Source organism: Kwoniella newhampshirensis, chromosome 5 (genome assembly GCF_039105145.1).
Source record: "Kwoniella newhampshirensis strain CBS 13917 chromosome 5, whole genome shotgun sequence".
NCBI classification, from domain to species: Eukaryota; Fungi; Basidiomycota; class Tremellomycetes; order Tremellales; family Cryptococcaceae; genus Kwoniella; species Kwoniella newhampshirensis.
The window spans coordinates 1,564,583-1,589,689 of NC_089959.1; the positions used below are offsets into that span (position 1 = coordinate 1,564,583).

At 51.0% G+C, this 25,107-nt stretch overlaps 10 protein-coding genes across 10 annotated transcripts; 5 read left to right on the plus strand and 5 right to left on the minus strand.

The window, feature by feature from the left end:
* Positions 1 to 186: 186 nt before the first annotated feature.
* Positions 187 to 1,715, plus strand: IAR55_003136 (uncharacterized protein; the record flags this gene model as incomplete). The annotated part of the gene is made up of 5 exons (XM_066946245.1): positions 187 to 382; positions 465 to 502; positions 563 to 746; positions 810 to 1,558; positions 1,617 to 1,715. The coding sequence occupies 5 exons, from the start codon at positions 187 to 189 to the stop codon at positions 1,713 to 1,715; spliced, it is 1,266 nt and encodes a 421-aa protein (XP_066803746.1).
* Positions 1,716 to 2,013: 298 nt separating this feature from the next.
* Positions 2,014 to 2,971, plus strand: IAR55_003137 (haloacid dehalogenase, type II; the record flags this gene model as incomplete). The annotated part of the gene is made up of 4 exons (XM_066946246.1): positions 2,014 to 2,148; positions 2,221 to 2,247; positions 2,307 to 2,752; positions 2,809 to 2,971. 4 exons carry the CDS (start codon positions 2,014 to 2,016, stop codon positions 2,969 to 2,971), a joined length of 771 nt encoding a protein of 256 aa, XP_066803747.1.
* Positions 2,972 to 5,009: 2,038 nt separating this feature from the next.
* On the minus strand, positions 5,010 to 9,426 carry IAR55_003138 (uncharacterized protein; the record flags this gene model as incomplete). The annotated part of the gene is made up of 7 exons (XM_066946247.1): positions 5,010 to 5,400; positions 5,464 to 5,807; positions 5,870 to 6,516; positions 6,573 to 8,088; positions 8,136 to 8,281; positions 8,336 to 8,717; positions 8,782 to 9,426. 7 exons carry the CDS (start codon positions 9,424 to 9,426, stop codon positions 5,010 to 5,012), a joined length of 4,071 nt encoding a protein of 1,356 aa, XP_066803748.1.
* Positions 9,427 to 11,771: 2,345 nt separating this feature from the next.
* IAR55_003139 (uncharacterized protein) lies at positions 11,772 to 16,173 on the plus strand (the record flags this gene model as incomplete). Its single annotated transcript, XM_066946248.1, has 15 exons — positions 11,772 to 11,858; positions 12,072 to 13,050; positions 13,103 to 13,203; positions 13,272 to 13,634; positions 13,687 to 13,832; positions 13,885 to 13,940; positions 13,999 to 14,092; positions 14,146 to 14,242; positions 14,294 to 14,461; positions 14,523 to 14,678; positions 14,747 to 14,820; positions 14,880 to 14,995; positions 15,063 to 15,083; positions 15,135 to 15,484; positions 15,544 to 16,173. 15 exons carry the CDS (start codon positions 11,772 to 11,774, stop codon positions 16,171 to 16,173), a joined length of 3,438 nt encoding a protein of 1,145 aa, XP_066803749.1.
* A 290-nt stretch (positions 16,174 to 16,463) lies between these two features.
* Positions 16,464 to 18,683, minus strand: IAR55_003140 (uncharacterized protein; the record flags this gene model as incomplete). Its single annotated transcript, XM_066946249.1, has 1 exon — positions 16,464 to 18,683. The coding sequence occupies one exon, from the start codon at positions 18,681 to 18,683 to the stop codon at positions 16,464 to 16,466; it is 2,220 nt and encodes a 739-aa protein (XP_066803750.1).
* A 310-nt stretch (positions 18,684 to 18,993) lies between these two features.
* On the plus strand, positions 18,994 to 21,209 carry IAR55_003141 (uncharacterized protein; the record flags this gene model as incomplete). Its single annotated transcript, XM_066946250.1, has 7 exons — positions 18,994 to 19,708; positions 19,781 to 19,857; positions 19,936 to 20,038; positions 20,136 to 20,250; positions 20,319 to 20,687; positions 20,764 to 20,927; positions 21,064 to 21,209. The coding sequence occupies 7 exons, from the start codon at positions 18,994 to 18,996 to the stop codon at positions 21,207 to 21,209; spliced, it is 1,689 nt and encodes a 562-aa protein (XP_066803751.1).
* A 267-nt stretch (positions 21,210 to 21,476) lies between these two features.
* On the minus strand, positions 21,477 to 21,840 carry IAR55_003142 (uncharacterized protein; the record flags this gene model as incomplete). Its single annotated transcript, XM_066946251.1, has 2 exons — positions 21,477 to 21,697; positions 21,810 to 21,840. The coding sequence occupies 2 exons, from the start codon at positions 21,838 to 21,840 to the stop codon at positions 21,477 to 21,479; spliced, it is 252 nt and encodes an 83-aa protein (XP_066803752.1).
* Positions 21,841 to 22,139: 299 nt separating this feature from the next.
* On the plus strand, positions 22,140 to 23,305 carry IAR55_003143 (uncharacterized protein; the record flags this gene model as incomplete). The annotated part of the gene is made up of 7 exons (XM_066946252.1): positions 22,140 to 22,163; positions 22,280 to 22,361; positions 22,499 to 22,587; positions 22,726 to 22,812; positions 22,908 to 22,991; positions 23,083 to 23,148; positions 23,276 to 23,305. 7 exons carry the CDS (start codon positions 22,140 to 22,142, stop codon positions 23,303 to 23,305), a joined length of 462 nt encoding a protein of 153 aa, XP_066803753.1.
* Positions 23,306 to 23,555: 250 nt separating this feature from the next.
* Positions 23,556 to 23,968, minus strand: IAR55_003144 (uncharacterized protein; the record flags this gene model as incomplete). Its single annotated transcript, XM_066946253.1, has 2 exons — positions 23,556 to 23,641; positions 23,761 to 23,968. 2 exons carry the CDS (start codon positions 23,966 to 23,968, stop codon positions 23,556 to 23,558), a joined length of 294 nt encoding a protein of 97 aa, XP_066803754.1.
* A 62-nt stretch (positions 23,969 to 24,030) lies between these two features.
* IAR55_003145 (uncharacterized protein) lies at positions 24,031 to 24,666 on the minus strand (the record flags this gene model as incomplete). Its single annotated transcript, XM_066946254.1, has 3 exons — positions 24,031 to 24,105; positions 24,290 to 24,348; positions 24,543 to 24,666. The coding sequence occupies 3 exons, from the start codon at positions 24,664 to 24,666 to the stop codon at positions 24,031 to 24,033; spliced, it is 258 nt and encodes an 85-aa protein (XP_066803755.1).
* Positions 24,667 to 25,107: the final 441 nt, after the last annotated feature.

Consider the following 25,107-nt stretch of genomic DNA (forward strand, 5'->3'; position numbering starts at 1 on the left):
CCATGTGCGCTTGTGATGCCAACCAAGATGGGATGATGACACTGCGTGGTTATCGCATCGGACATGTCCGTTCTCCGCCGACATGCTCACCCCCGCCGATGGAATTCTGGACAAGTGACCACCGACTGACTAATCTTTGTCATCCCATCCTCTCTTGTAACCAGCATAACTTATCAACAGTCAACAATGGCTCTTCCTCTGCCTACCCTTGCTGCTGAGGGCGAAAAATCGCTCGATGATTTTCTCAGCAAGGAGGTTGGGAGTCGTGAGATTCCCGCGCTGTTCATTGGTGCGACCAATGCGAAGGAGGAGATCTACTTTTCTGTCGACGGAGAGGTCACCTTCGGGGAACATGACAAGGGCAAAGTGACAGAAGATACCAGTATGTCTAATAATCTCTCCTTCAGACCGCGTCCTGTGATGAACATGGTCCCGGCAGACTGACACAGCTGTCTTCGATTCAGCCTTGTCGATCTTCTCCATGACCAAGTTCATCACAACGGTGAGTAGGACTTACACTGATGTCTTGTGACGCCATGTCAGAGGCTGATTGGACATCCAGATCGCATGCTTGCAGCTTGTGGACCAGGGCTTGATAGACCTGGAGGACTACGATCTGGTCGAGCGATTCTGCCCGGAGATCGGTGAACTCCAGATTCTCGAAGGATACACTGAAGATGGGAAAGAGATCTTGAGGTCACCAAAGAGCAAGATCAACCTCATGATGCTTCTGAGTCACGTTTCCGGTAAGTGCTCGTACTCTTCTATATAGCCCTGATGTGTCAAAGCGAACTAACATCGGTCATCAGGGATGGCCTATGGTTTCAACTCCCCCGACATCGTTCGTTGGAACAAGGAGCACGGTACACCCGGCATGGTGTCGGCCGACGCCTCGGTAGAATCGTTCAGACAGCCTCTGATATTCGAGCCTGGCACAAAATGGAACTACTCGATCGGTCTCGATTGGGCTGGAATCTTGATTTCCCGTCTGACCGGCAAAAGTCTCGAAGCCCTCTACAAAGAGAAGATCTTCCAACCATGCGGAATGAAGAGCACCTCCTTCTACCCTACAGACGATATCAAGGCTAGAATGATGACATGTTGCACCAGAGACGCTTCGGGCAAGATCATTCCGATGTCAACACCCGCAATGGGCCGAGAGATGGATGCGAGTAAGATCCCCTCGATATTAGCTGGAGGTGCAGGGTTGTTTGGTACAGCACGAGATTACCTGTCCCTTCTACGAAATGTTCTTGCCTCAGCCTCAGCCGATCCGCAGAACAGCAATTCACTGATTTCGCCCGAATCATTCAAGCTCCTCTTCACCGATGTTATCCCTCAGACTCCACAGGTCAAAGCTTGTCTCGCTATCATGGCGAAGAACCAGAACGTCCACGATCCAGTTCTCGTTGCTGACGGGAAAGGGAATCGGATTGGACACAGTCCGGGATTGTTCCTCAATTTCGATGAATCGGTTTACGGCAGGAAAGCATTCAGTGGATGTTGGGATGGTGCGGCAAAGACGATGTTCTGGATCGATCCCGCGACGGGTATCGGAGTGAGTCAAGTGTCCTTCATCTCCTTGCTTGACCCTTCTAGACTGACGGTCCAATTAGGCGGTATGCTGTACCAACCTATTGTCACAGAACCCAGACCCTTTCAACGGTGTATTCAACCGATTTGAAAGAACGCTGTATGACGCGCTAAAGGTGTAATCGGTGACATGTGAATGCAACGACAGAAGCAAGAGGTTTTGAGGAGTTGTACTGGCATCATGCATGCTTCGTTGCATGCAGTCAACGCGATGCACACCCAGGTTGTTCGCGAAGAAGTGTCCACAAATTTAGTCACCAGCTTGCGGGAGTTCGGGATCCTCAGATAGCCGAACGATTCATGCGATTGTCGATGACGACGGATCGATTCGAGCTTTGTACTCTTGATTCATTCTCCTTACACGCTCTCTTTCTTGATATCACTGCTTCAAGTCTCGTGAAGCATAAAAGCTGTTCCACAATGACGGTGACAGTATGCTTTGACGCCCTCGGCACTTGCTTTACGCTGGAGAAGGTAATCCAAGCGGTCGATGACAAGTTTGGAGAGAAGCTCGCCAAAATCGGGTTCGGAGCCAAAGGGTTCGTGATGGACTGGGTGAGTCCGGGGCAGGTCCACGTTCGTATAACGCGGAGGTGGTTGAGCTTACGACTCTCCCATGCCTGATAGTTCCACTCGTGTCAGAGAGATTACACCGTGTGTATACCGTCCCTTGGCTTTTCGAGATTCGCAGCTTAACCTTGGACACCTCGCAGTACCTCTCCCTTATATCCCCACCCCCGCCTCCTATAGCGAATCTACTCAAAACCTCATTTCCGATCCATCTTTCTTCGACACTCAACGTCTCTCCACCCTCCTTACCTCCCCTCGGACCTATCACAGAGCTTCTATCCTCGCTCGTCCCCTCCCCTACCCTCAAAGACGCGTTCTCCCATCTTCATCCCCACGCCAAATTGGTGATCGTTACCAACGGCACCAAATCAACTACGGAGGGATATGCCTCGCAAGCCGGAATTGGAAGTATGGTTGAGAGAGTCATCAGTTGTGATGATGTTGGATTGGCTAAACCTCACAAAGAGGTGTACGAAGCTGCAAACGAGGTTTGCGCCCAATTGGAACTGGAACAAGGAGGAGATACTCGGGCAGAGAGATGGTTCGTAGCGGCTCATTTGTGGGATCTAGCAGCTGCAAAGAAAGCAGGGTGAGTGCCTTGGAAGGAAGTAGGGCGAGCCTAGATGTTGTTGACCATTCAAGCAGGTTTAAAACTGCTCTGGTCATCAACGATATTCCAGCGACGGCACTACATAGTCAAGACGAACACCTGGGCGATTGGTACAAGTTGTATGGGGGACGACCGGATTTGGTTGGCGGATCATTACTTGAGCTGGCTCAGGGAATCACATTGCATCTTCAGCAATAGGTGACTCAAATTGTTGCTCCGTGACGTCGAACAGCGGGTTCAGGCAGCAACTCGACAGGGACGAGTGGAATGCGCTTCGCCGGGAATATCAATGGTAAAAGCGTCATTAGAATCATACAAATAACCTTTTTCTGCTGTATCATATGAAGTGATATGACCGACTTCAGCATGTACAACTACTTTGCACCACAACATACTTCTTTTCTATCTACGCCCATGACCACCTCTACCTCTACCCCGCCCACGATCACTCTGCTTTCCCCGCGTCCAGTGTCGATCCCGTTGAAACTGTTTCACCACAACGTCGTACTTTTCTCTTCTCTCTCGTTCACCCTTCGGTCCTTCTGAAGATAAGTCACTTTCCAACCGGTGCTTCGCCAAGTTTCCTCTTGTCAGCGCCGCTATCCGTGCGGATGGCGGCCGTCTTGGTGAAATATGGCCTGCATTCTTCTTCGCACTTGGGTTTGAGCCTAAGCTGGGGACTGATCGAGGACCGCTCCTTGTCGAACCGTCTGATCTTGGATGATTCAAACTTGGCGTGATTTCTCTCTGTGTGAATGACGTCGTGCGTCTTGTCTTTGTCGTTGATGTGGTTGGGGCGGTGTTTGAGCTCTTTCTTACACCATGCGCTGCTGCAATTTTCATGCCTGATACAGAAGTTCCGTACAAATTGGAGCCTTCCTTTCGATAAAGATGCGTTCCGTGCAGTGATTGTCGACTATCAATCTTGCGACTCTTGCCACCATCTCTTCTGACCTCCTCTTTCTCCTTCCATCTGCCTAACACTTCGGTACTCGCTTGAGCTGACTCGGCTTTAGCTCGTCGGGAGGAGTACACCGAGAAGAAGAGCAGTACAAAGAGGATGAGAAGGAATATCAGGACCACAGCTAGCGGGTGTAGATTTTGCAATTAGTAAGGTTGTGAATTCAGGTAGTAAGTCATGTTTTGTCGAGATTTGGTGAGAGAGCGAGATGGATGAATTCATCGTGTCAACGAGCCAGTTTCACGTTGTCCTTTGGGAGTAGCGACTTGAGTAAGAGAGGGTCGTGCGTCTCAGGACATTGGACGTTACGAAAACGTTTGAGGGATATGGCGAGGGAGATACAAAAGTGAGAATCCGTCACTCACTTATGACTATGACCTGGGTGGTGTACAATGCCATCTTTTGGATCGATCCATTCCATAGCCTCTTCCACCAACACCACGCGAAATGGATTCGTAAGATACAAATTCTATTCTTCCTTCGTTCCGACCACCAGGACACCGGGGCTTTTTGGCGGACAGGAGATCTGACTGTCTTGTCTGCACACGATACAACTTACTGTATACAAGGATACGAGGTCGAAGAGCCGAGTCAATGGCTTCCTCGCAAGTCGATGGAAAGCGAAAGTTCTCAGCAGACGAATGTCAAAACTCGATATATTGGACTGTCGGTCCATCACTTTGGCCACGCCATCGAATCACTGATTCAATCCTGTTGTTGTTCTTATATCCGCATCGTGACAGCGTGAGCTGATTCTCCCTTCTACAGTGTTGTACGAACCAAATGGATACCGTTAGCGAGCTTGCAATCGACCCGGTGTCGGAATGGATAAGACACAGAGCAACAGTCCATAGCTACTCAGATACTGTATGTCCTTTGACCGCAGTCAATCCTTTGATTTCGACCAAGCCTGTCTCGGTATAGCACTTCATACACTCACAAAGGGGTGCGTCCCCAAATGTATCACAGAGACCTTTGACCATGAGCAAGAACAGTGACGGAGAACAATAACGACACACAAACTCTGCAGACCTCTTACATCTCCGGACTCGCGAAGACATGTCGATGATCTCCCTTTTACGTATGATCCTGCATGTTAACTCTCATGTCCCGAGTACAGTCCGACTATCTTCACGTTTCCTTGACGTACAACGTCTACAGTATTAGTATCTGCGTCTGGCCAATGTCCAGCGAAATCAAATTTTAGATATGCCACAACTGTTCCTTTCCAAGCCTCCACACCCAAGGAATGTAATCTCTATGCCTCCTCGTTACCTAAACGCTCACACCCTTCTTCAATCGATAGTGCAACACCATATCGGGTCCACTTCCATAGTACGCCTTGAGTGTTGCCAAGGTGATCTTGGGATCAACCACGGTAGGACCACAGAGAAGCTCCAGATAGTCCTCGGGTGGTATCTCACCGTCACCGCCTTGACTTGAGATACTAGCCGCTCCAGTACCCGTTTGTGCCAGACCGAGACCGCCGGATGAAGGACCTGTATTGGTGGTAGATCCACGTCGGGGACTGAGTGGTGAGATTTTCGAGTGCATCGAGATGACAGATCCTGATCTACCTCTCTCAGGAACAAGGTTGAGCTTAGCTACGATGAAAGCGGCGATCTTTCTAGCTCTCAGCACACGACTGGCGGAAAGCCGAGCGGTACTGGAATAGATTCGAAAATCAGCTTCTGGCTTTTCACCGAGATGGCAAACATTGCAAGCTCACCCCTCTGGCATTTCCTTCAGCCCACTTCCAGGTACTGGTTCCAAGATGAAAGTCAACTTGACCGGGTCCTTCTGCCTGATCCTACTCGTGAACAGATAATCCAATAGCCACATTGGACTGTTCATTTCCAAAGCCTCCATATCCCGCTCCGTGGATGAAACTTGACTTCGGTAAGTCACCACCCAAGCTCCTGCATCCTTCGACTCTTCCGAGATGAGCAATGCTGTAGAAGGCGGATAATCGAGCGGCGGTGCTTCCCAAGGAGGTGGAGGAAGGAATGGATGAGACCGAACTGTATCCAAGATACGAAGTTGCTCTGCTTCTCGTTCGGATATCTTTGGCATCTATGTCACTCGGGAGTCAGCGGACGCCCACATGGGTGCGTTCCAATGACGCTCACACTCACATCGTCTTCGGGTGTGCTTGCCCTTTGAAGGACAGGCAACATTGGGGTTTCCGCTTGCTTTTTCTTCCCGAACCCCTTCAGCTTGCCCATAAATGATCCACCAGGTGTCTGCGGCACCCCTGGTGTGGACGGCACCTTGTCTTTGTCTCTCTCACCGTCTCTCGAAGGAGATTGTTCGACCTTCTTTTTCACCGAGAAGTAATCTCTATTCTGGCCAGACATCTCGGTATGCGGGGTACCGCTAGTAGCTGCAGGCGACTGAGGAATAGCAGACAAAGGTCCGGTTCGCAAAGCCTGGAAGGATTGCCAGTATGAAGGTGTGTCAGGTGCACTCTTCGAGAAACTGTCGCTGGGTGTTTCGGGCAAGACGGCCGGTCGGGCAGCTGGGGACACCAACCCGGGAATGTTCAGCGAAGGGGGTTTCGCGCCAGAGAACGAGCCTGTCAAAGCACGCTGGCGATGTGGAGGAGATACAGGCGGTCGATCGATCGAGATGTGTTGAGGTGCAGCCGGACTTTTGTTCACACTAGGCAAGGAGGATGATACAGTGCTCGGTGTCGATTTGGCGTACAGATCGACCACTTCCCGCTCTTCAGCCTTGATCAAACCTTTGAAGAGATTTTTGAGTGCCCATTTTCCGAGGTTGACTTCATTGAAGCAGTCAGCGAGCACTCTGACCCATTCATAGATCTCGACGACTTACTTCTCGAATCTTCCCTCATGCCCTCAATGTCATCAAAGCCCAAGTCGTCCGCGTAAATTTCGGCATCAAACACTCGTCCTTCTTCCAGATGTACAACCAGACTTCCAATCTTTGTGTCCACCTGACACCAAGTGATTACCATCGTTTCGCCTTCTATCCGTTCCTTCACCATTTCCAGCACGTCTTGGGAGTGTTTGCGGACGATTACTTCAGCCCTCAATCCCCGCTCCAGATGAAGGGCTGCAGCAACATCCTCAGTGTTGAAACGACCGACACATACACCGCGAATGATGTTCCAAGCTGCCACCTCGCCTTCGGTATCAACGGTGAGGACGTGTTGTCGATCGTTGAGGAGCAGCGACCTAACCAAGCCGCTTCTACCAGCAATTACCTCGTCCGGTTCGGTACGGAGCGGTACAGCCTCGGAAGCAATCTCCCGATCTTCGAAGTCAAGTCTCGCTCGGTTTGGCTGTGATTGTGATTGCTCCCGCTCCATTTGAAATGATATCCTCATCGGCGATCCTTCGCCATTCGGTTTCAGCAAGTCGCTGATACCTCTCGGCACAGAATTCATCGACGCCCCAGAACGAAAGGTATGAGCATCGTCCTGACGGTGATGAGAGAAGCCGAAGGAATATGGAGAGTCGGGCAGGCCGAGACATACTAATGACTCGTATGGTAATCCATTGAGAGTAATTGACTGACGGCCACCGGGTCTTTCTTCGTCAGCGTTGAATGAAGATTCCGATATGAAGGAATTAGCGATAGGTGCACCGGAAAGTGTCGCTCGCCGGGGGGATTCATCGAGATTGAGACGATCTCTGATAGCACTGGGCAACGCGGAAGCCGGTGATTCTCCTCGACCGGGAGATAAGTTGGTGTTCGCCATTGGACTGGTCGGACCATTTCGTGGAGAAGGAGTATGGGCAAATGCCACCGACTTGGACTCCTTCGAGTCGACCCCCGAAAGATCTCCGTCTCCCCTATTCAAAGACAGCGTTTTGTTCCTGGTTGCCCCGTCGTTGCTTGGTGTCGGCTCAAACGGTACACCCAATCCAGACGGTACAGTAATGGCAACATCAACCGCAGGACTTGGATCTCGAGGTTCAAGATAAGATGCTCCGTCGAAGTCTTTATCAAGTCGGTCGATCCTTCTTCCGACGTCTCTCCACCGTTTGATGTCTGCATGACCGCTTGCCGTCCAGACAAACTCATCGTCCATGCTAACGATATCCCGAATACCTTCATCACCTGTTTTCAATTCGTTTACACCCTTGCGAGGTGCGTCACCTTCCCTTGACAATACAACACACTCTCCATTCGAAATGTCGGTGCATTGTTCAAGATCGACAGCACAGAGGAGACCGTCTCGAGAGCCAGAGTAAAATCGTTCCAAGTTGGGATGGTTTGAGTGTAGAGCCCATACTGAGGAATCGTGATGATTGAATGTATGGAGACAGCGATGGGCTGCTAGAGACCACAGCTTGATAGTAGTATCAGAGCTACCGGTAAGCATCTATCAGGAAAGTTAGCAGGGTCTCAATCAAACTAGTTGATACGAACATATCGTCCATCTTCGCTGAAGAGAATACTTCGAACACAGTCAGAGTGTCCAATAAGCTTGCCTACACTCTTATCCCCGGCACGTGGGTCCCAGAGCCTGACGATCCGTTCCGGTGTGCCAGCAGCCAGAACGTGTCCAGCAGGATCTGGGTTGTGTATTAGCTACAGAGTCCGCTCATCGGATCGCCGACACCACTCACCGACTCCAAGAGCATATACACTGCCTCGCTCTCCCTCCAAGCCAACACCTTCATACTCATCCGCTGCTGATAGATCAATATTTACGATCGGCTCATGATGCGGCGATTGAATGTCCCATATGGATAAATTTCGGTCCAACGCTCCTGAAAACAACAGATTGGAGTATCTAGCCCAAGCCAACGCTCGCACATAATCCCGATGGCTTCCTACCAGTGCGGGCGAAAGCTGAGCGGGATCGTCGGCAGAAGCATGTGGGTTCCAGGCGCGGATGGTACGGTCCGATGAAGCGGTAATGACTGTTTGATTCATGTTGCAGAGAAGCATGGCGTTCACCCAATCGGTATGTGTCTGCGCCGATTGACGGAACGTGGTCGCGGGAGGCTGTAGATCTTGGTCAGTTTCTAGCTTGCTACCATGAACGGAAGTAAGAGGAGAGTGTACGAACCTTGCCTTTCGCTAACTCTTCCTTGTCCACTTCCCACCGATCCTCGTAAGGCACTTCGCCCTGCTTGGAATCTCCCACTCCCACCCATCCTTCCATATCCTCTTCGCTACTTATTCCTTCGTCCTCATCGAGATCATCGAGATCATCATCATCGAAGAATTCTGCTCCATCTCCTATTCTCTCCCACTTGACCCTATCGGCTCTTCCCGGCAAGCCCTCGTATCTGCCCCCTCGTCTCCTCCTGTGAGGCACGCCCAGCTCCCACGACGCAACAAGGCCGTCTCGTCCTCCACTGTAAAGTATACCGCCGGGAGAGCTCGAGTCTGAAAGCACTGTAGAGGTATCCAATGCTAGCGAGTTTATCCCCAGACAATGTCGAGGATGTTGCGGTCCTGCTTGTTTCCCTCCACCGTTGGCGGGAGGAGGTGACGTAGATGTCAGAAAAGGGTTCCTCGAGCCTAACGTCAAGCCCGGACTGGGAGTACCGTTGCTATTCGAGTAGGAAGGAGTCGTCTCCGACTTGGGGATGAGGAAAGGGGATGGATGTCCCTGACGATGTTGACCCAATGGAGGGAGGGATAGTAGCGGGGGCGGTTGATCAGGAGAAGGAAGGATGTAAGACACCCTTCTTGACGTGGCGACCATCGTTCGTGCAGTAGCAAGTCGTAATACAGATCGATCGACTGGCTATGAGCAGAAGATCGGTGAAAGCAGGAGTAGAACAAGGTGTTGTTGAATGGATGAGATGGAGATGGGGGCCAGATGTACATGTCAGCGTGACCACCATGTATATTCACCCGGCTCGGCGCGGAGTCCGATCAACCGACCACCGGGCAGGCAGGGGAGCGCACAAGTTACGTAATACAATGTGGTGATACGCTGTATGCAGCCCCCTGAGGACTGCTGTCGGGAAGAGTTGTCGGTGCTCACAGAAACTGTCCATGCATCGCTCTCGTCTGTTTTTCTTGCGCTTTGGTACAGTCAGCCGGAATACAGCCCAATATGCTGGCTATAGTGACTGGGAAGGGGATATATACGTCCCATCGCGGCTGCAAACGGAAAGTCTTCCTGGCTCATCTCCTTTCCCCAGAAAATGGGGTCGGGCGACTGGGCAATCATACCACGTACTCGAACGCTCGATAAGCATAGCTCAGTCCGCCAAAATTTCGCGTCGTATCGTGAACCGAAAGACTGGAATGTCTCTCCAACGACCGACTGCACCTTTGACAGCTCGCATTCATGCTCAACTTATGGCCAATGGAAGCTTTTGAGCCGCTAATCTGACTCTTTCAAGCTGTGGCGTGGAGTGCACCAACCGTGAGGGGAACGATTCTCTATGATCGAACTCTGCTGTCACATTGGAGGCCGTAGACGAGAGTAAGGTAGCCTAGAGCGAGCACGAAAAACGCCTGACATTTCACCTAGAGTACGACCGACATACCGCTCATAACGAAAATTGGGTCTCTCGAAAGCAGACACTCGATACATAGAGTCACGCGTCAGGACGAAGATCCCTCGCTGAACGAGATCGCAGAAGGAAAGGTCGAAGACTTACATGTTCGATGGGCACGGGAAATGTGAGTTCTCCGGAACCCCTCCCCGAACGCTCCAGGAATCTGGTGCTTGTGTGGCCGTTTCATCACGCCGGCCTCATATAACCTTCCTCTGGTATCGATGCCCTCGTTATGAAGGTGAGAGCAGGTTTGGTCGGCGAGGGTTGAGGTTTCGGTGTTGAAACGCCGGGACGGCACAGACGATCTGGCATGCTGCTTTACTGAAAAGAAAAAAAGTTGAAGCAAAGATCTACTTCCAGAAGACTGGACGAGCAAATTGAGCACCGCTCGATGCAACTCGGGACGTCAACGTGATATTCAGACGATGGGTGGTATTTGTGTTGTCAGTATATCCAAGGTAAACAGTCGATAGTCGGCGCGTTCCAATGAAACTCGATGACGACTTACCCGCCGGACTTCGCGCAATCGATTGCATGATTACGTGCACAAGCATAAGCGCACGTCGTTCACATCGTCAAGTTTGGATGCAGATCGACATGGTGGGGTTGGGCAGGTAGGACTGGGGTGTTTGCTTCCGAGGACGCTTTGGCTTTCGCTTGCATCAGAGGTCGAGAGATAAAATGAGTACGTAAATGTCAGTCGCTTCTACCGTACGATCCAACAACCTGGAAAACAGATTCTTCCTCTCCGTACGCGCCTCAGTACGAAACAGGTTTCTCGTCGGGTATTGTGCGGGCACGCGGTACCTTGGCTTGCAAGGATTAGTGCGGTAAGACACACCTGTGGCCCCTGTGGGGTTACTCAGGATGGTCAGGTAGATATCAAGACCATGCTTGTCTGACCTACAGACCATCAGGTAGAGCCTACTTGAACCGAACGTTGCACATATGTTTGGTACCTTTGATCACCAGGATTGTGTCGAGGATGATGACGTTTGATGTGTTCTTACCGATGATTACATGGAATGGATCTGTCATGGATATGACTCACGGGAAAATTGCACAGGGTTCTATTACCGCTTTGGGTAGCTCAATCTTAAAATCTTTGTAATGATCCCGGATGCTACGGGATTCGCCCCTATCCTTCTGCGATTCTCACGATACTCGTACAGAGAGGCGAACGAGCTCTTTTCCTGCAATAGCTCTTCACTCTGGCTCATCCACGGGCCCACTTGCATGTCAGACCGGATTCATCAACATTCGAGAATCGCAAATGAAGTCGAACTTCCAACTTACATTGCCTTCCTCGTTCATTCGCACGATTCTCGAATTGCAAGGAAGGAAAGGTTCACCCCAGTTGCATTTTTCCTATCTATATATATACACGCACATCTCGGGCAAACGGCGATCCTCCCCTTTCCGATACAATTTACCATCCCCGAACTGATCGGAGTATCAAAATTCAAGTGGTGGGCCATCACGATTACAGCGTTCAACTCGACGACACCGCCGACAGTGCACAGACTCATCGACCGAGATGTCGCCTCTAATTTCACCTTTGCATCCTCAACAGCCGACAGCAGGTGTCAAGGACAATAACATTGACGGTAACATCAATCTTGGCGTGAGTCATATCCACCCATATCCTGTTTGATTCCCATTCCACATCACGTCACGTTGGAAAACACATCCGCCGGTCTTCTCGGTCTCACTTCATATTGAGGGTGGGTCCGTGCACATGTCGTTCCAACGGTATGGGCGCTCCCCATCTCAACCATTCTCTTGAATTCTCTCCCATCTTTGGCCTCCCATCTTTGGCTGAATCGTTCGTCTGTAGTTTCAGTATCGGGCACAGTCAGTGCACTCAGCATCCAGTATTCCCATCGACCCTTCACTCCTGTCACAACAGCAACAGTCGATACCGCTTCAACAGGCTCATCTACCACCTTCATACGCGGCGCCTTTTCAGTATCAGTCCGACCCACAACAGGTCTACGGCACTCAACCTGCATCCGTACCACCCCGATCAGGACATATCGCTGAGTCTGGCGCGGGAGCGGGAGCGACCAAAGAAAAGAAACGCAAGTCCTCCAAGACATCGGTTGCAGTGATCAGTAAGAAAGCAAACACGAGTCCTAAACCTGCAGGAGGAGCAAAGCGCGGTAGGCCAAGCAAAGCGTCGAAGGAACAAGCCGCTGCTCAGGCCATATTGAATACACCCTATCCCTCCATCATGGTCTACCCTCCGCCTCCGCCTCCGCCCGGACATAAGTACGAACCTTCCTCATTGATCTCTGCACCGGCTTCCCCCAACGTCAAGATGGGAGACGCCGTAAATCTGCCTAGCATGGGATCTTGGGCGCCGCGATCAGCAGCTGTTCGTGCTTTCCAAAATCAGCAGCAACAACAGCAAGCACAATTTCAATCTCAGCAGCAGCAGCAGCAGTCATATAACGGTGTCAACGGCTGGAACAGCATTAAGCCAGCACTCAACGCGAACCAGCAGTGGGATCATGGCTCTTTCGAGTCAAACCAGTCACCGACTTTGAATCGGGGTATGAAACGGGGACCTGGAAGTGAAGAGAACGCCAGTCGAGCACTGAGTGATCCCGAAGAAGTAGAAGCTAGTTTGGCTCTGGCAGGACTCAAACGAAGAGAGAGTGCACCAATCGAAAAGAAGGTCAAGAGGGAGGAGGAAGTCAAGCCAAATGTTACCTCCTCGAGCGGGAAGAAAAACGAGAAAGATGGAAGGAAGAGTTGTGCGGAGTGTCGTCGATTGAAGGCCAAATGTGACAGACAATTTCCTTGCTCAAATTGTAGGTCACAATGCCTGCATTCAGTACGATGTTAGGACTGACATCCCTGCAGGTCGAAGAAGAGGATGTGCTCTTGTTTGCCCAGATGGCGATTTGAGCTGTATGCAGGGCAAACGATTGGTTCTCGCCTCAACGGAACAGCTCCACGAAAGAGTGAGCTGTCCGCATCTCTTTCTCCTAAATCAGATGCTGACCGTAGGCTCCCCCCCCCCCCCCCTCAGATCGCTCAACTCGAATCAGCCCTTTTCCAAAGTCATGGCAAGACAAACTCCACAAATCACCCACTACTCGCACCAGAGTATCTCGATGGTGGCTTTGCGTCCCTTCCCGCTCCCACGCGGGCAAGTCCGCTGACACAGTCACCCCAATCTGGCTCAAATAACCAAGTCGAGCCTCACCGTTCTCCAAAGGACGCTTCGTCTGTTTCGAGCATCTTGGTTGCAACACCCCCCACATCTGTCGAAAGATCAAGCTCACAAGGAAGAATGGCGGTGGAGAGTCTTCTGCTGACTGAAGATGCTGCTGTACCGGAAGGGAAGCGTGAGGACGAGTGGGCGGGAGAGAATGCCGCACCGGCCATGATTGTGAGTCGCATGCACTGCGCATCTGGTCTGACGCTAATCGAACATGCCACAGATTGGCACTGTTGGCAACACTGCAGCTGATGATCTTGACGAACGCCATCAAGTCTTCGAGCGACTGAGGAAGATCCTCAAGATTTTGCCCTCACGAGAGGAGACTCAGCGCCGAGCGAACAAATTCTGGAGGACTTCTTCTTGGTAGTGAGTGATCTTTCGCTAGGAACAGCGGCCGAGTGCTAAAGACACCGTGAAGCCAAACGGTTCTCCGGCGGGAAGAATTCGAAAGTATATACGAGCCTGCTGTATATGGTGAGCGGGTGCCTTCCTTGAGCACCACCGATTTGTTACTAACGTGAACCGGCAACAGCTCCTACGCCTGCCAATCCCCTGTCTCCTCACAAGCTGGCTGTAGTCCTCATGGTCTTAACACTCGATTGCTACCTTGATCTGTCAGCTGCCGAGTGAGTCAACAAGTCCTCTTCTTGTTACTCGCTTACCTGCTCCTGTCCAATAGGGAAAACTCTGTGGTCGCTGAATACTGGGACGGCGTACAGAGGTGTTTTGATACCCGCTTTGGGTGGGCAGCTAGTGTCGCGGGCGTTCAAGCTTTGGTAAATTGCATTCGCTGTTTATAAGATTGGAACAATGCTGATGCACAACAGGCACTCGCGACGCTGTTTGTCGGTTTTGGATGGCGCGGAGCTCGTGCTTCCAATTTCTACTGGTTGAGACAGATGACGTCCTCTGCCATGCAGCTCGGTCTGCATAAGGACCCTCATCCATCTTTACCTGAAGAAGAGCGAGAGTTTCGTCGAAGGGTATTCCACGAGGTGAGAACGGCGGAAGCCGATGGCCATCAAGTATACTCTGCTGACATGTTTGGCCCTGTAGATCTTCGTTTTGGACTGTCTCATTTGTTTGAACCACGGACAGAGGACTGCAATCAACGTGGAGTACATAGAAGCTGCATATCCTAAGGGATCTTTGGATTTGTCCTATACGAAATATGATTTCTGCCGGCTCGTGAAGAGTCAGGTCATCGATATCGTGAGTGTTACTGAACATGCGGGATAGAAGTCGCCAGCCTTCGGTGCTGATCAATTTTTCGCCAACAGGGATGCCTGCCTGATTCTGCTCCCGCCAGCTGGGACAAGGTCGACGCGGTCAAACAGATCTTGATGCGATTTGAGTGAGTTTTCAGCGTCGTGGTTGGAGCAGGGAGGCAAGATGTTGATCAAACGATGCTAGCGTTTCCGTTTTGCCTGTTGTTCACTGTCCATTACTTCGTGGCGAACCACTTCCCGAGCCTGTCTCAGGCTTTAGCGACGAGGACGCATATGCGTTACAGACTACAACCACATCGAGTAAGCGTTATGACAGTGATCACCGGAATAAAGGACCCGCTTGCTGATTACCGTCCTATCATTGCAGTGTGTCACTACAAAGCTATGCGTGAGTTAGCGTGTCTACTTCTCAGACCCACATCTGACCTTATGAATGCAGTTTATCTCTTCCGTCCGTCTTTACGCCGCCTAATCGCCCGTATCAGAGCCAACCCTCGCGAGACCATTGTATTCACCGATGCCGACCGCGAGACCGTCTCAATGACTTACCGAGCTTGTCATGCCATCACGCTCACATCTTACTACATGACAAGAAAGCATCCCCGACTCATGGCAAGGGCCTGGATGGTCTGGGTCCAGACATTTTCTGCCGCAGTGTCCATGGCAGCACTGGCGATTTGGTGCGGACCACATCTTGAAGCTACCTTTGTCGGCTCGGTCTATCAAGAATTGAGTGAGGCCTGCGATATGATAAGCGAGAATGGCTCAAGGAGGAGTTTAGGGGTGCTGGTGAGTGTCACTGAAATAAGCATGTGGTATGTAGGCTGATCGAACACGCAATGTTACAGTCTCTCCTACCTGTTCTGAAATCATTGGTTTCCAATCGCCACCCTCAGGTCATCGGCAAGGATACCATAGAGACACACATATCTCCCGAAGGCGAAGATATGCTCTTTGCTCTTCTCGGTGGTCAAGTGGACGGCGCAAGTGGTTCCTATCCCACCCAGAACCGCGTCCAAAGTCATGTTCAATGCTCTTCCGTTCCTCAACCGGCTGCAGCGCAGGGTCAAAATACTGCTGAGCGAAATATCAATTATCAGAGTATCGTCAATCCTGTCGGCGGACCTGAAGCTTTTGCTGCAGCTGCGGCATTTGCAATCCCGGCACAGAGTCAAACAGCGTCATGGTTTATCAACGGTAGTACCACAGGTACGGGAGAAATGGTTTTACCTCTGGTTCAATCTGCGCCTACAGCAATTCCGCTCTATAGTCAAACACAAGGCGGGGCAGAGAATCAATCAAACGATCCGGGCCCAGGACAAGGAGCGGACGGGATCTCGACCGAGTTGGATATGATCGGTAACCCCACCGAATTGTGGGCTCGATTGCAGACTTTCTACGAGCCTGCTCCGGTCTGTTGGGGTCAAAGCGGAGTTGCGGTCGGTGGATTCGTGGACTATTCTGGGCCGATGTATTAGGTGATCAGTGGACGAGTGGACGATTAGAGGCTCGCGTTGCGAGTAATTGGAACATCGAATGCAACATGCGGAAGGAAGGAAAGGATTCGGAAGTGGCTCTTGTATATATGCATAGTCTGGCAGTTCAAGTTGTCAAAGCATCTTTTCGTTTTCATTTTGTCATATGTATATACAACGTCTCTTCTCGTGGCCAGTCGACAAGCATTGCTTTGTGGCAAACAGGTATACACATGTTACAGAGGATCCGAATGACAATAGGATGCGAAGGACGCCTGATATCAATGAACGAACTATAAAGTAGAGCGATTGGCGCTTTTCTTGGCTCGACGACGATCCCTCCTTGAGGGCGGCAAGATCTCCTCATTGACTTTCGACATGATCAGACGAAGTATCTCCCCATCATCTTGATCTTCCACTTTACTACTACCCTTAGCCGGGGCCGTAGCACTTCGATAGAGCGCTACGATAGTCCGTTCGATCAAAGTCGTCAGCGGCGATAAGAGCTCTATCAGCGTATTAGGTGAGTTCGGGAAACTATGGTGATTGGATAAGAGGCGGGGAGAAGGTGAGAATTTCATCACCGAGATCTCTTGCTTGGGCCCAGAAGAAGGGTGGTCGTGATCGGTGAATTCGGTCGGTCGGTCATTTGTTCGACCAACAGGAATGGAAAGGGGTAGATGAACCATGTCCACTTTTCGGTGCTTGTCACTATCGTCCCGCTCTTCCAATCGGATTTTGCACAGAGTCTCCGAGATCGTGTCCCACTCGTTCAACCCCAGACCTAAGCTCGTCCACCCTTTTCCTTCCAAACCAAACTCGCTCGTCTTCCTACTTCTTCTTCTTCTTCTCGTCTGTCGACCATCGACCCCGACACCCAGGTTTTTCTGTTCCGAGACACTCATTGATCGAGTCGAGATCATGAGTCCGGCAGAGATGGTATCGATCGTCCGTCTATCTAAATTGATCCCCGTAGATCTGACAAGACGCATCAACACCAAAGCCGCTGGTAGGTCGACCGTGCCGACGCGCTGAGAGGATTGGCCGAAGATCGCTTGGAAGATCGATTTGATCACTTTGAGAGACAAGAGGGGGTATGTGACCGACCGATTGGGATTGGACTGGGCACTTTGTGTGAGGAATTTACGAAGAGTCGTTCGGAGCGGTGGCAATCTGTCATTTGAGATAGGACCCAGGTAGAGCAAGAAGAGGTTGGTCCATGATTCCGAGTCGGGTCCCTCTTCGTTGGACCCCCTTTCTCGATCGCAAGGGACAAGATCGGTCTTGCCCCTCACCTTGTCCTGCCGCTGCCCGATCTTGTCTTGAACGTCTGCCTGCTCACTCTGCAAGGTGGATCCCTCGGGACTACTTTGTCCCTCGATCAATTCCCATACTTTACGAGCCGCTTCCCAGTTCTCAGCCATCCTCTCTGCTCTCATCCAGCTGTTCAAGAACCGTACAGTCGGTTTCTCACCGCCCAGTAGACCTATCAGGTCTTTTGCGAGTTGACGGGGTACGAGAGATGCTACTCTTCCTCCTGGTAACCGAGTCGCCGATGAGGTATCGGGGTCAAGCCATATGTTCAGAACGGTGTTGTACGATTGGCAAACTGCCCTCCGCTCCGCTTCTGAGAGTATCGGCCCTGTCGTTGACATATCGCTGAGAGAGTCAGAGGGATCGAGGTGATTTTGCACGACCTGTTTGAAATCTGCCAGAAGACTGACAGCGGTTCTAAAATCGCCTTTCTTCGCATGGGCCAATAAGACCAGGTCCCATATCTGCCACGGCCATCCTTCTTTACTTTCCACCCCACTCAGTTTGAGACAATCGCTGATCATCTCCTCGACCACCTGAGGCTCTGCCCCTGTATCTCTGATGACGTTTCTCAACAGAAGGTCAAGAAGAGGAACGTCCAATTGATCCGGCAGAAGGGGTAAGATACAATGTATGACTTGAACACGTTCGTGAATGTCGGAAGAAGAGTCCAATACCGATTTGAGGATGGTGGTCAGGGTAGGGGTGGAGATGGGGACCCGTTCAGATAGACTTCGGGAGAGAAGTGAGCGGATGGACGACAGCCCAGAAGGATGAGTGAGGAAGGTGGAGATGAATCGAGAATAGGTGACTTGACGTCGTAGTACAGATGATGGAGATGTGGGATCGAACGGATCCGAAAGCAAGTAGGAATTAGCGGTAGTCAGATGTGACTCGGCGGGGTGATGTCGAAGGAGATGAGGCACGGATAAGGGAAGAGGATCTGTAGTCGGTCTCAACTTGCGAGATTGACTGGGTCCAGCGACAGTCGAACGGCCAAGAGTGTTGTATGTCGGTGACGTTTGCTGAATCGATGTCGGATGTCTCGATCTTTGAGGTACATCAGCAGTCCGTGCAGCCATCGTCGATGTGGCGATAGTGGGATCGAGTATCGTAGATAATGACAGGACGGGACGGAAGTCCGGTCGAAGATGCGACTCGATGGTCGAGATGACCGAAGGGGGAAGGCGCACCCTCATGATCGTGCGGTGGGTCTAGACTTTGCCGTCTCCTCCTAATTATCTAGCGCATGTTCGACATATCATGTCAGGATGCAGATGTGGTGTGAAATTGACCTTTGCATCAAGTCAGTCGTCAGAGAAATTGACATGGACACTATTTTCAACTTCGAACGATAGTGAAACCGAGAATTGGGGTCACGTGATTCCGTTGTTAACAACAACAAAAGTTGATTGCTGTTTATTATCGTTTCATCTCCGCATCTTCATACCCAACTTCAGTACCATCCTTCTCAACAATTCCCTTCTATAAATCCTGCCATCCTGTCATATGATGGAGTCCTTCGAGCGTCAACTCGTATCGCTGGGCTTGCCGCTGCCAGACGGACCAACGGGTCTAAGCTCCGGCAAGAGGAAGCGATCGCGTGAGGAGAAAGAACGCAGGAAAGAGGAGAAGAGGAGAAAGAGAGAGGTTGCGGGCGACGAGCAAGTCGGGAAGGTACGACCTCAGCAAGGGGTAGAAAGTGCTCAGGTGACGCCGAAAGCCAAGGTGACAGAGCATGATGAGGATGTGAACAAACCCAGAGAGCATAAGAAACGTCGAAAGACCGATCAAGTTGGACAGTCGGCATCCACTCCCGACCTAGATGACTCGACGAACGCAAAAACTGCAGCTGTACCTGCAACACCGCATGAGAAGGAGGACCGAAACTCTGAGGCTGAATCTCATAACGATCCCCCGGCGACACAGCTCAAAACACTCTCTCAAGCCGGGATAGTTGGATCCACAAAAAAGCAACAACAACCTTCTACTTCGGCTCACCCCCGAGCCGAATCCTCCGCTGCATCTAAAACAAATCTCACGACCTCGATCAACCCTTTCCAAGGCAAAAGGACGAGAAGAGCCAACTCGAGTTCTCAAGAAGGGGGGAAACTGTCAGACAGCTTGCTGACTGCGCAATTGAGGACGCCTGAAGCGATGAATGATTGGTTGGCGTCGAATTTCATCAAGAAGAGTGAATTGCTGCGACTGGAAAAAGAGGGCAGTGAGTCTATTTTTGTGATTTCGTGCAGATGGGCATCGAGGTGAAGACGAGACATACTGATGCCTGATGCAGTCTTGAAGCTGAAAAAGGGGAAGTTTACGGAGACTGAGAAGGCCGCTATGCGGAAGGCTTTGGGGCTTTACCAAAAGGTGAGAAGTTTGTCCTATACCATCCCATATGACGACTCTACTACCATTGCGTGACTATCGTCTGATATCGTGTTCCAGCTTAATAGGATGGACGATGACGAACTGGTAAATCGGATCATGACTAAAACGAGGGAGAAAAGCGATGATAGGGAAGAATCACGGAATTTCTGGATGGATGTGGGTGAGTTATCGCGAGCGTTCATTACATTTTATCCTCATCATTCAGCTGTGGATCTCTCATCATAGCAGGCGGAGAGCTGATAAATATCGGACCTCAGCTGCTGCTGTACCTGGCCGACCTATACCATATGTTCAAGCTTACCTTCGTCGAGCGTATGATCCGAAAGGACATAAGGGGAAGTGGCTGCCAGACGAAGATGCTATGCTTGTGCGGTATGTCCAGGTGTTGTGCTTAGTCTGCTTCTGACAACACGCTCATCGTCTTCCTGACATCCTGACAGTGCATACGACCTTCATCCCAACGAGTGGTCCAAAATCTCAGATATCGTGGAAAGGACCACACACGACTGTCGTGACAGGTGGACAAAGGAACTACAACATCGCGATACTCGTAGTACAGGTCACTGGACCGAAGAAGAGGAGAGAAAACTGGTTGAATGCGTGAAGAATGCAAACAGATCACTTGGACAAGAAGAATTGTCTTCGAATGACATTGCGTGGGATGTAGTGGTGCAAGAGATGGGTGGGATCAGAAGTGTCACGCAATGTCGGGTGAAATGGAGAGATGGTCTGTTACCAAGGGAATTGAGAAAGGGGAAGGGGAAGAAGGACAAGGAGAATGCCGGCGCACCAATGAAAGTCGTCAAGCGGTCAGTGCGAACTCCGTGCATTGCTGTCCCGTGCAGTCCAAGCTAGGCTCGAATAAGGAAACTGATGTGAAAACAGGATACAACAACTTGGCATCAAGTCCGAGGAGGGAATCAATTGGGAAGTCGTATCTGATTGCGCCGAATTAGCCGACCTGAGTGTCAAGCAGGTCCGAAATGCGTTCGCCAATACGAAGCGATCTGTATTGAGGAGGAGGAAAGATGCGGATAAGGACTTTGAGGGTGAGCATATCCCTTTGGCGCTCGAGAGCTCCTCTTCCATCCCGACCAATGAAATGGCGACTGGCAACGAAACTTCTGATCACAGTCGTCAAAGTCCCACGAGCTTCAAACTGAACTTTTGTCTGTTCCATTTTAGACCTGCTTCCTCTCATGCACGATAGAGCTTTGAAGAATCGAGGTAGTCAGGAGGCAAAACCGACTTCGCGGAAGAGCAAAGAAATGATCAGTTCAGAAGATGATAGGTCAGATAGCGAGGTCGATCATGCCGAGGGCGAGCTGTGAGGCGCGTAGGGAGGATGGCTATATTGCCACCTTGTGGTTGAGATGACGGAGACTTGTGAGGGTCCTGAATCTTGTGAGGTTCTTTGAATCGTTGTATGATTTAATACATGTGATGATATAATATGCCATGTTCCAGTCTAGTAGATCACGAGTCTGCAGTCTTGTCAGCGAGTGCGGCAGATCCACAGTCATACGATTATGAAGACCCGCTCGCTCACTTACTCATTCACTCATATTCCTCCACCTACTCTTGACATCTCCCTCCTGTCATCGCCCTTTACCCTCCCCGTCCCCTTCCTCGTCGAAGCGCTTCATCCGTCTCTCCACCACCGATCTGATGGGACAGGCCGTGCTTCCTCCCATCTCCCTACCCTCCTTTTCGGCAGATCTGTACATCTCCACACAGCATGAATAGAGATCTCGGACGGCGGATTGGCATTTCGATTCGTTGTAGTTGTTACGAGTGAGACATGTCTGGATGGCACAGGCTGGAGAGGAGGGAGATGGGAGATACAGCATAAGAGGATCAGCTTTGACATAATACTGAATGAGATCAGACACAGCGCTTTTGGTCCAAGCTCAATCGACGGCTCCACTCACCCTGCTCTTGACAATCTTGTACCCCGCCCATGATGAGTGCAGTGGTTGTAACGTCGTGGACAACACCTCGAATAGCCTGGACATTATCATGCATCATACCACTGCTTGGACCGACGCTGGGCCAAGATGAATGACTCTCCCACGGTTGATTCGTGTCGATCTTGCGTCATGTCACGTGCCAATCGCCCCGTTCACCGGCCGGTCGTTGTCCGTCATAGAACGAGACGAGTGACAAAGCTGATGACGATGGATATCAACTCTGCTTCGAACACAACAACAAACAGACAACACATCGCTTGATATCACCCTGACCAAAAGTCTCTCATCATCATGTCAGACATCTACTCTTACACTGTGAGTCCGATTCCTTCTCTGCCAGGTCGGATCTTCGCCCAATTGTCACCTCGGGCCGGGGCCGGGGCCGGTCCTTGTCCGAGCTGTCTTGCTGACCAACGAATCTGTCATCGAAGGTGGACTTCCCCAAGTCTTCCACCCCGCTTTCAGAGTACAAAGACAAGACTCTCCTGCTCGTCAACGTCGCCAGCAAGTGTGGTCAGTATTCGCATCAAGCTTTCTTCCCTTGCACACCGGATGGCGTGGCCTCCTCTTCTGCTGGCCATTTCTCATCTCTTGACGTGTAGCGATGGAATATACGGCACCTTGAGCTTGGTGCTGATCTTTCAATACAGGACTGACACCCCAGTACAAGGACTTGCAAGCCCTGCACGAGAAGTACGGTGATAAGGGTCTGGTCATCATTGGCTTCCCTTGTAACCAGGTACGTTCATTCTCCCTCTCCCTCTCCCATCCGTTCCATCCCCCTCATGTCGCATAATCCACCCGACCTTCTTCATATATATGTCTTGCTTGTGCTCTTACCACTACGCATGCTCATGATCCTTGAAATCTCCCACAGTTCAAGGCTCAAGAACCTGGAACGGACGACGAAGTCCTCCAATTCTGTCAAGTCAACTACGGTGTCACTTTCCCCATCGCCAAGAAGGTGAGCGGAGCTAGAATATGTCGGGCTTGGGCAGGACAATACGATCGTCCAGCTCCTCCTTCGATCTCGTCGTTGATACTTCTTGGGGTGAACAGGCCGACGTGAATGGTCCCGACACACAACCCATCTGGAAATACCTCAAGGCAAACGCCGAGACTCCCGTCACTGATATCGATTGGGTGAGTGCGGACAGATGTATCCTCTGGCATGAGGCATGAGATAGACCGCTCAGGCCTGAAGAGAGGGCTGACGCCCCTTCGCTCCTTGTAGAACTTCTCCAAGTTCCTTGTCAAAGACGGCAAGATCACGTGGTTCCCTGCTCGGACTACCAAGGTGGTGAGTAGTGTTCTCTCCACCACCCACACTCCATCTCTACTGCTTTTTATGACCATGATGACTACACTGCACCACACACCCGTGGAGGCTACTTTACCATACAATGCTGATCGTCTCTTCTCTGCAGGCCGACGTCGAGGCTGCTCTGTCCTTGTAAAGCAGAGGCATGAGGGATGGTGGGGGGTAGAAACCTTGATATGAAGAAGAAACAGAGAGAAAGGAGATCAGACGCACGTCCAAAGAGCTGAAGATAGATCTATGCATTTCTTGGAAGGAAAAAAAAACATATATCGCCAGCAGGTGTCTCTCTATTCGAGAACATCATAGTCTCGATATAACCACGCAGCTGGCCCTCCCGGCCCCTTTCTTTCAACCCTAGGGCAAAACGACCTAGTCGGAAGACGTCCTTAGGACAGCTCCTTGGGCACTTGTGTCTCTTCCACTGGCGCCCAGATCGTTGTCGAGCCGAGATCATGGAACATGTTGGTGATTCCTTTCCTACGACGACGGGTCAGCGCATGATTGCCAAACTTCTTGCCCCTGGCCTTGAATTCCTCATCATTCTTGCTCCACCCTGAGGATCCAATTGAGTTCCGAATCCTGCACACTCACTGAGGATAAGTACAGACATCAAAGTAGGTCCTTTCCCCTCCGCAAAGGTATTCCAATCCCTCAGGACCCGCCCGAAGCCCATGAGCATACTCGCTCGCTCGCAAGCCACTCTGGAACCCCATAAAATCGCCAACTTCAACTTCCCTCTCTTCGACAGTATACTCCTTCGTCTCCTCTCCTTTTTTGGTGTCGGAGAAGGTCGGAGCATGCCGTGAGAACCAAGTGGCAGAGCCGAACGCTTTGTATCCTTCTTGGTGGGGGATCGTGGCGTCAATGAGTAAAAGGTGGCCAGAACCTTTTGAGGATGTAGAACCATTCGGATTCGGCGAGGTGGTAGTGGATAGTCTGGAACATCGAGTGTGTGGCTATCAGCATCATCAGGAGTCTCCCCAAGGTGCAAATCGTGTGGCGAACAAGACGAAAAGGGAGGTCATAGACGAAGAAAAGGCCGAGTCTCGATCCAGAACTGCTTTCACGATTTCCACCGGTCACCGAGGGAAGATAGTGGAGGGTCATTAGGATCACTTACGGTCGATTCCATCCCGGGTCCAAGTCGGATAAGGTGGACACCCAAACCTTTCATACCAGCTACCGAAACATATCGGTCAATGACAAGTCACAAAATTTGAAACGAACAGCCTCCCAGTCTCCGCGATACCACCGATCTCGTTGGGCATCCATTGCGAACGACGTCAGGGTTCGACGATGGCTTTCCTCCAAGTTACACCATCACCAGCATCGCATCTTTTAGATCGAGTGGGATCGACCTGGCCCCCACTCACCCATATCGGACACGCAAGCTGAATGTCTCAGATTGTCCGGATTCAGAGGATGAGAATTGGGTTGTAGAGCAGCTTCGATCTCCTCCGCTTTTATCAGGGGATAACGTCGTGTTTCAGAGACCATGATCGTCCACTTCACCTTACTGTTTCGGATGATATGTGTGGTCGTCTTGTCAGATCACTGAGACGTCCAGAGGCATGTATCGTATAGGTAGAAGATGATGGACTCCACTGATCGACTCTAATGACTCACTTCACTCGGCAAATTCGGATCCGATCTTTAGATAAGCTTAAACATTGAAATAGACACCATGCGACTCCTCTGTGATCATATCTCCCTCTCTTTCTCTCTCTTTTCAACGACACGACTCTTGACCAGTACCAATTCAATCGAGATCGTGTTGTCAGCATACTACTTGTCATGTGACTATCTTTCCTTTCCTACTGATTCTCACCATCCTGGATCTCCCTATCCTCCCCCGCTTCTGACTGAGGACGTCCAACGGGACTGACCTATACCACGTGTGGGCATGTCCTCCAGCAGATCTTGCAAGAACCCTCATTG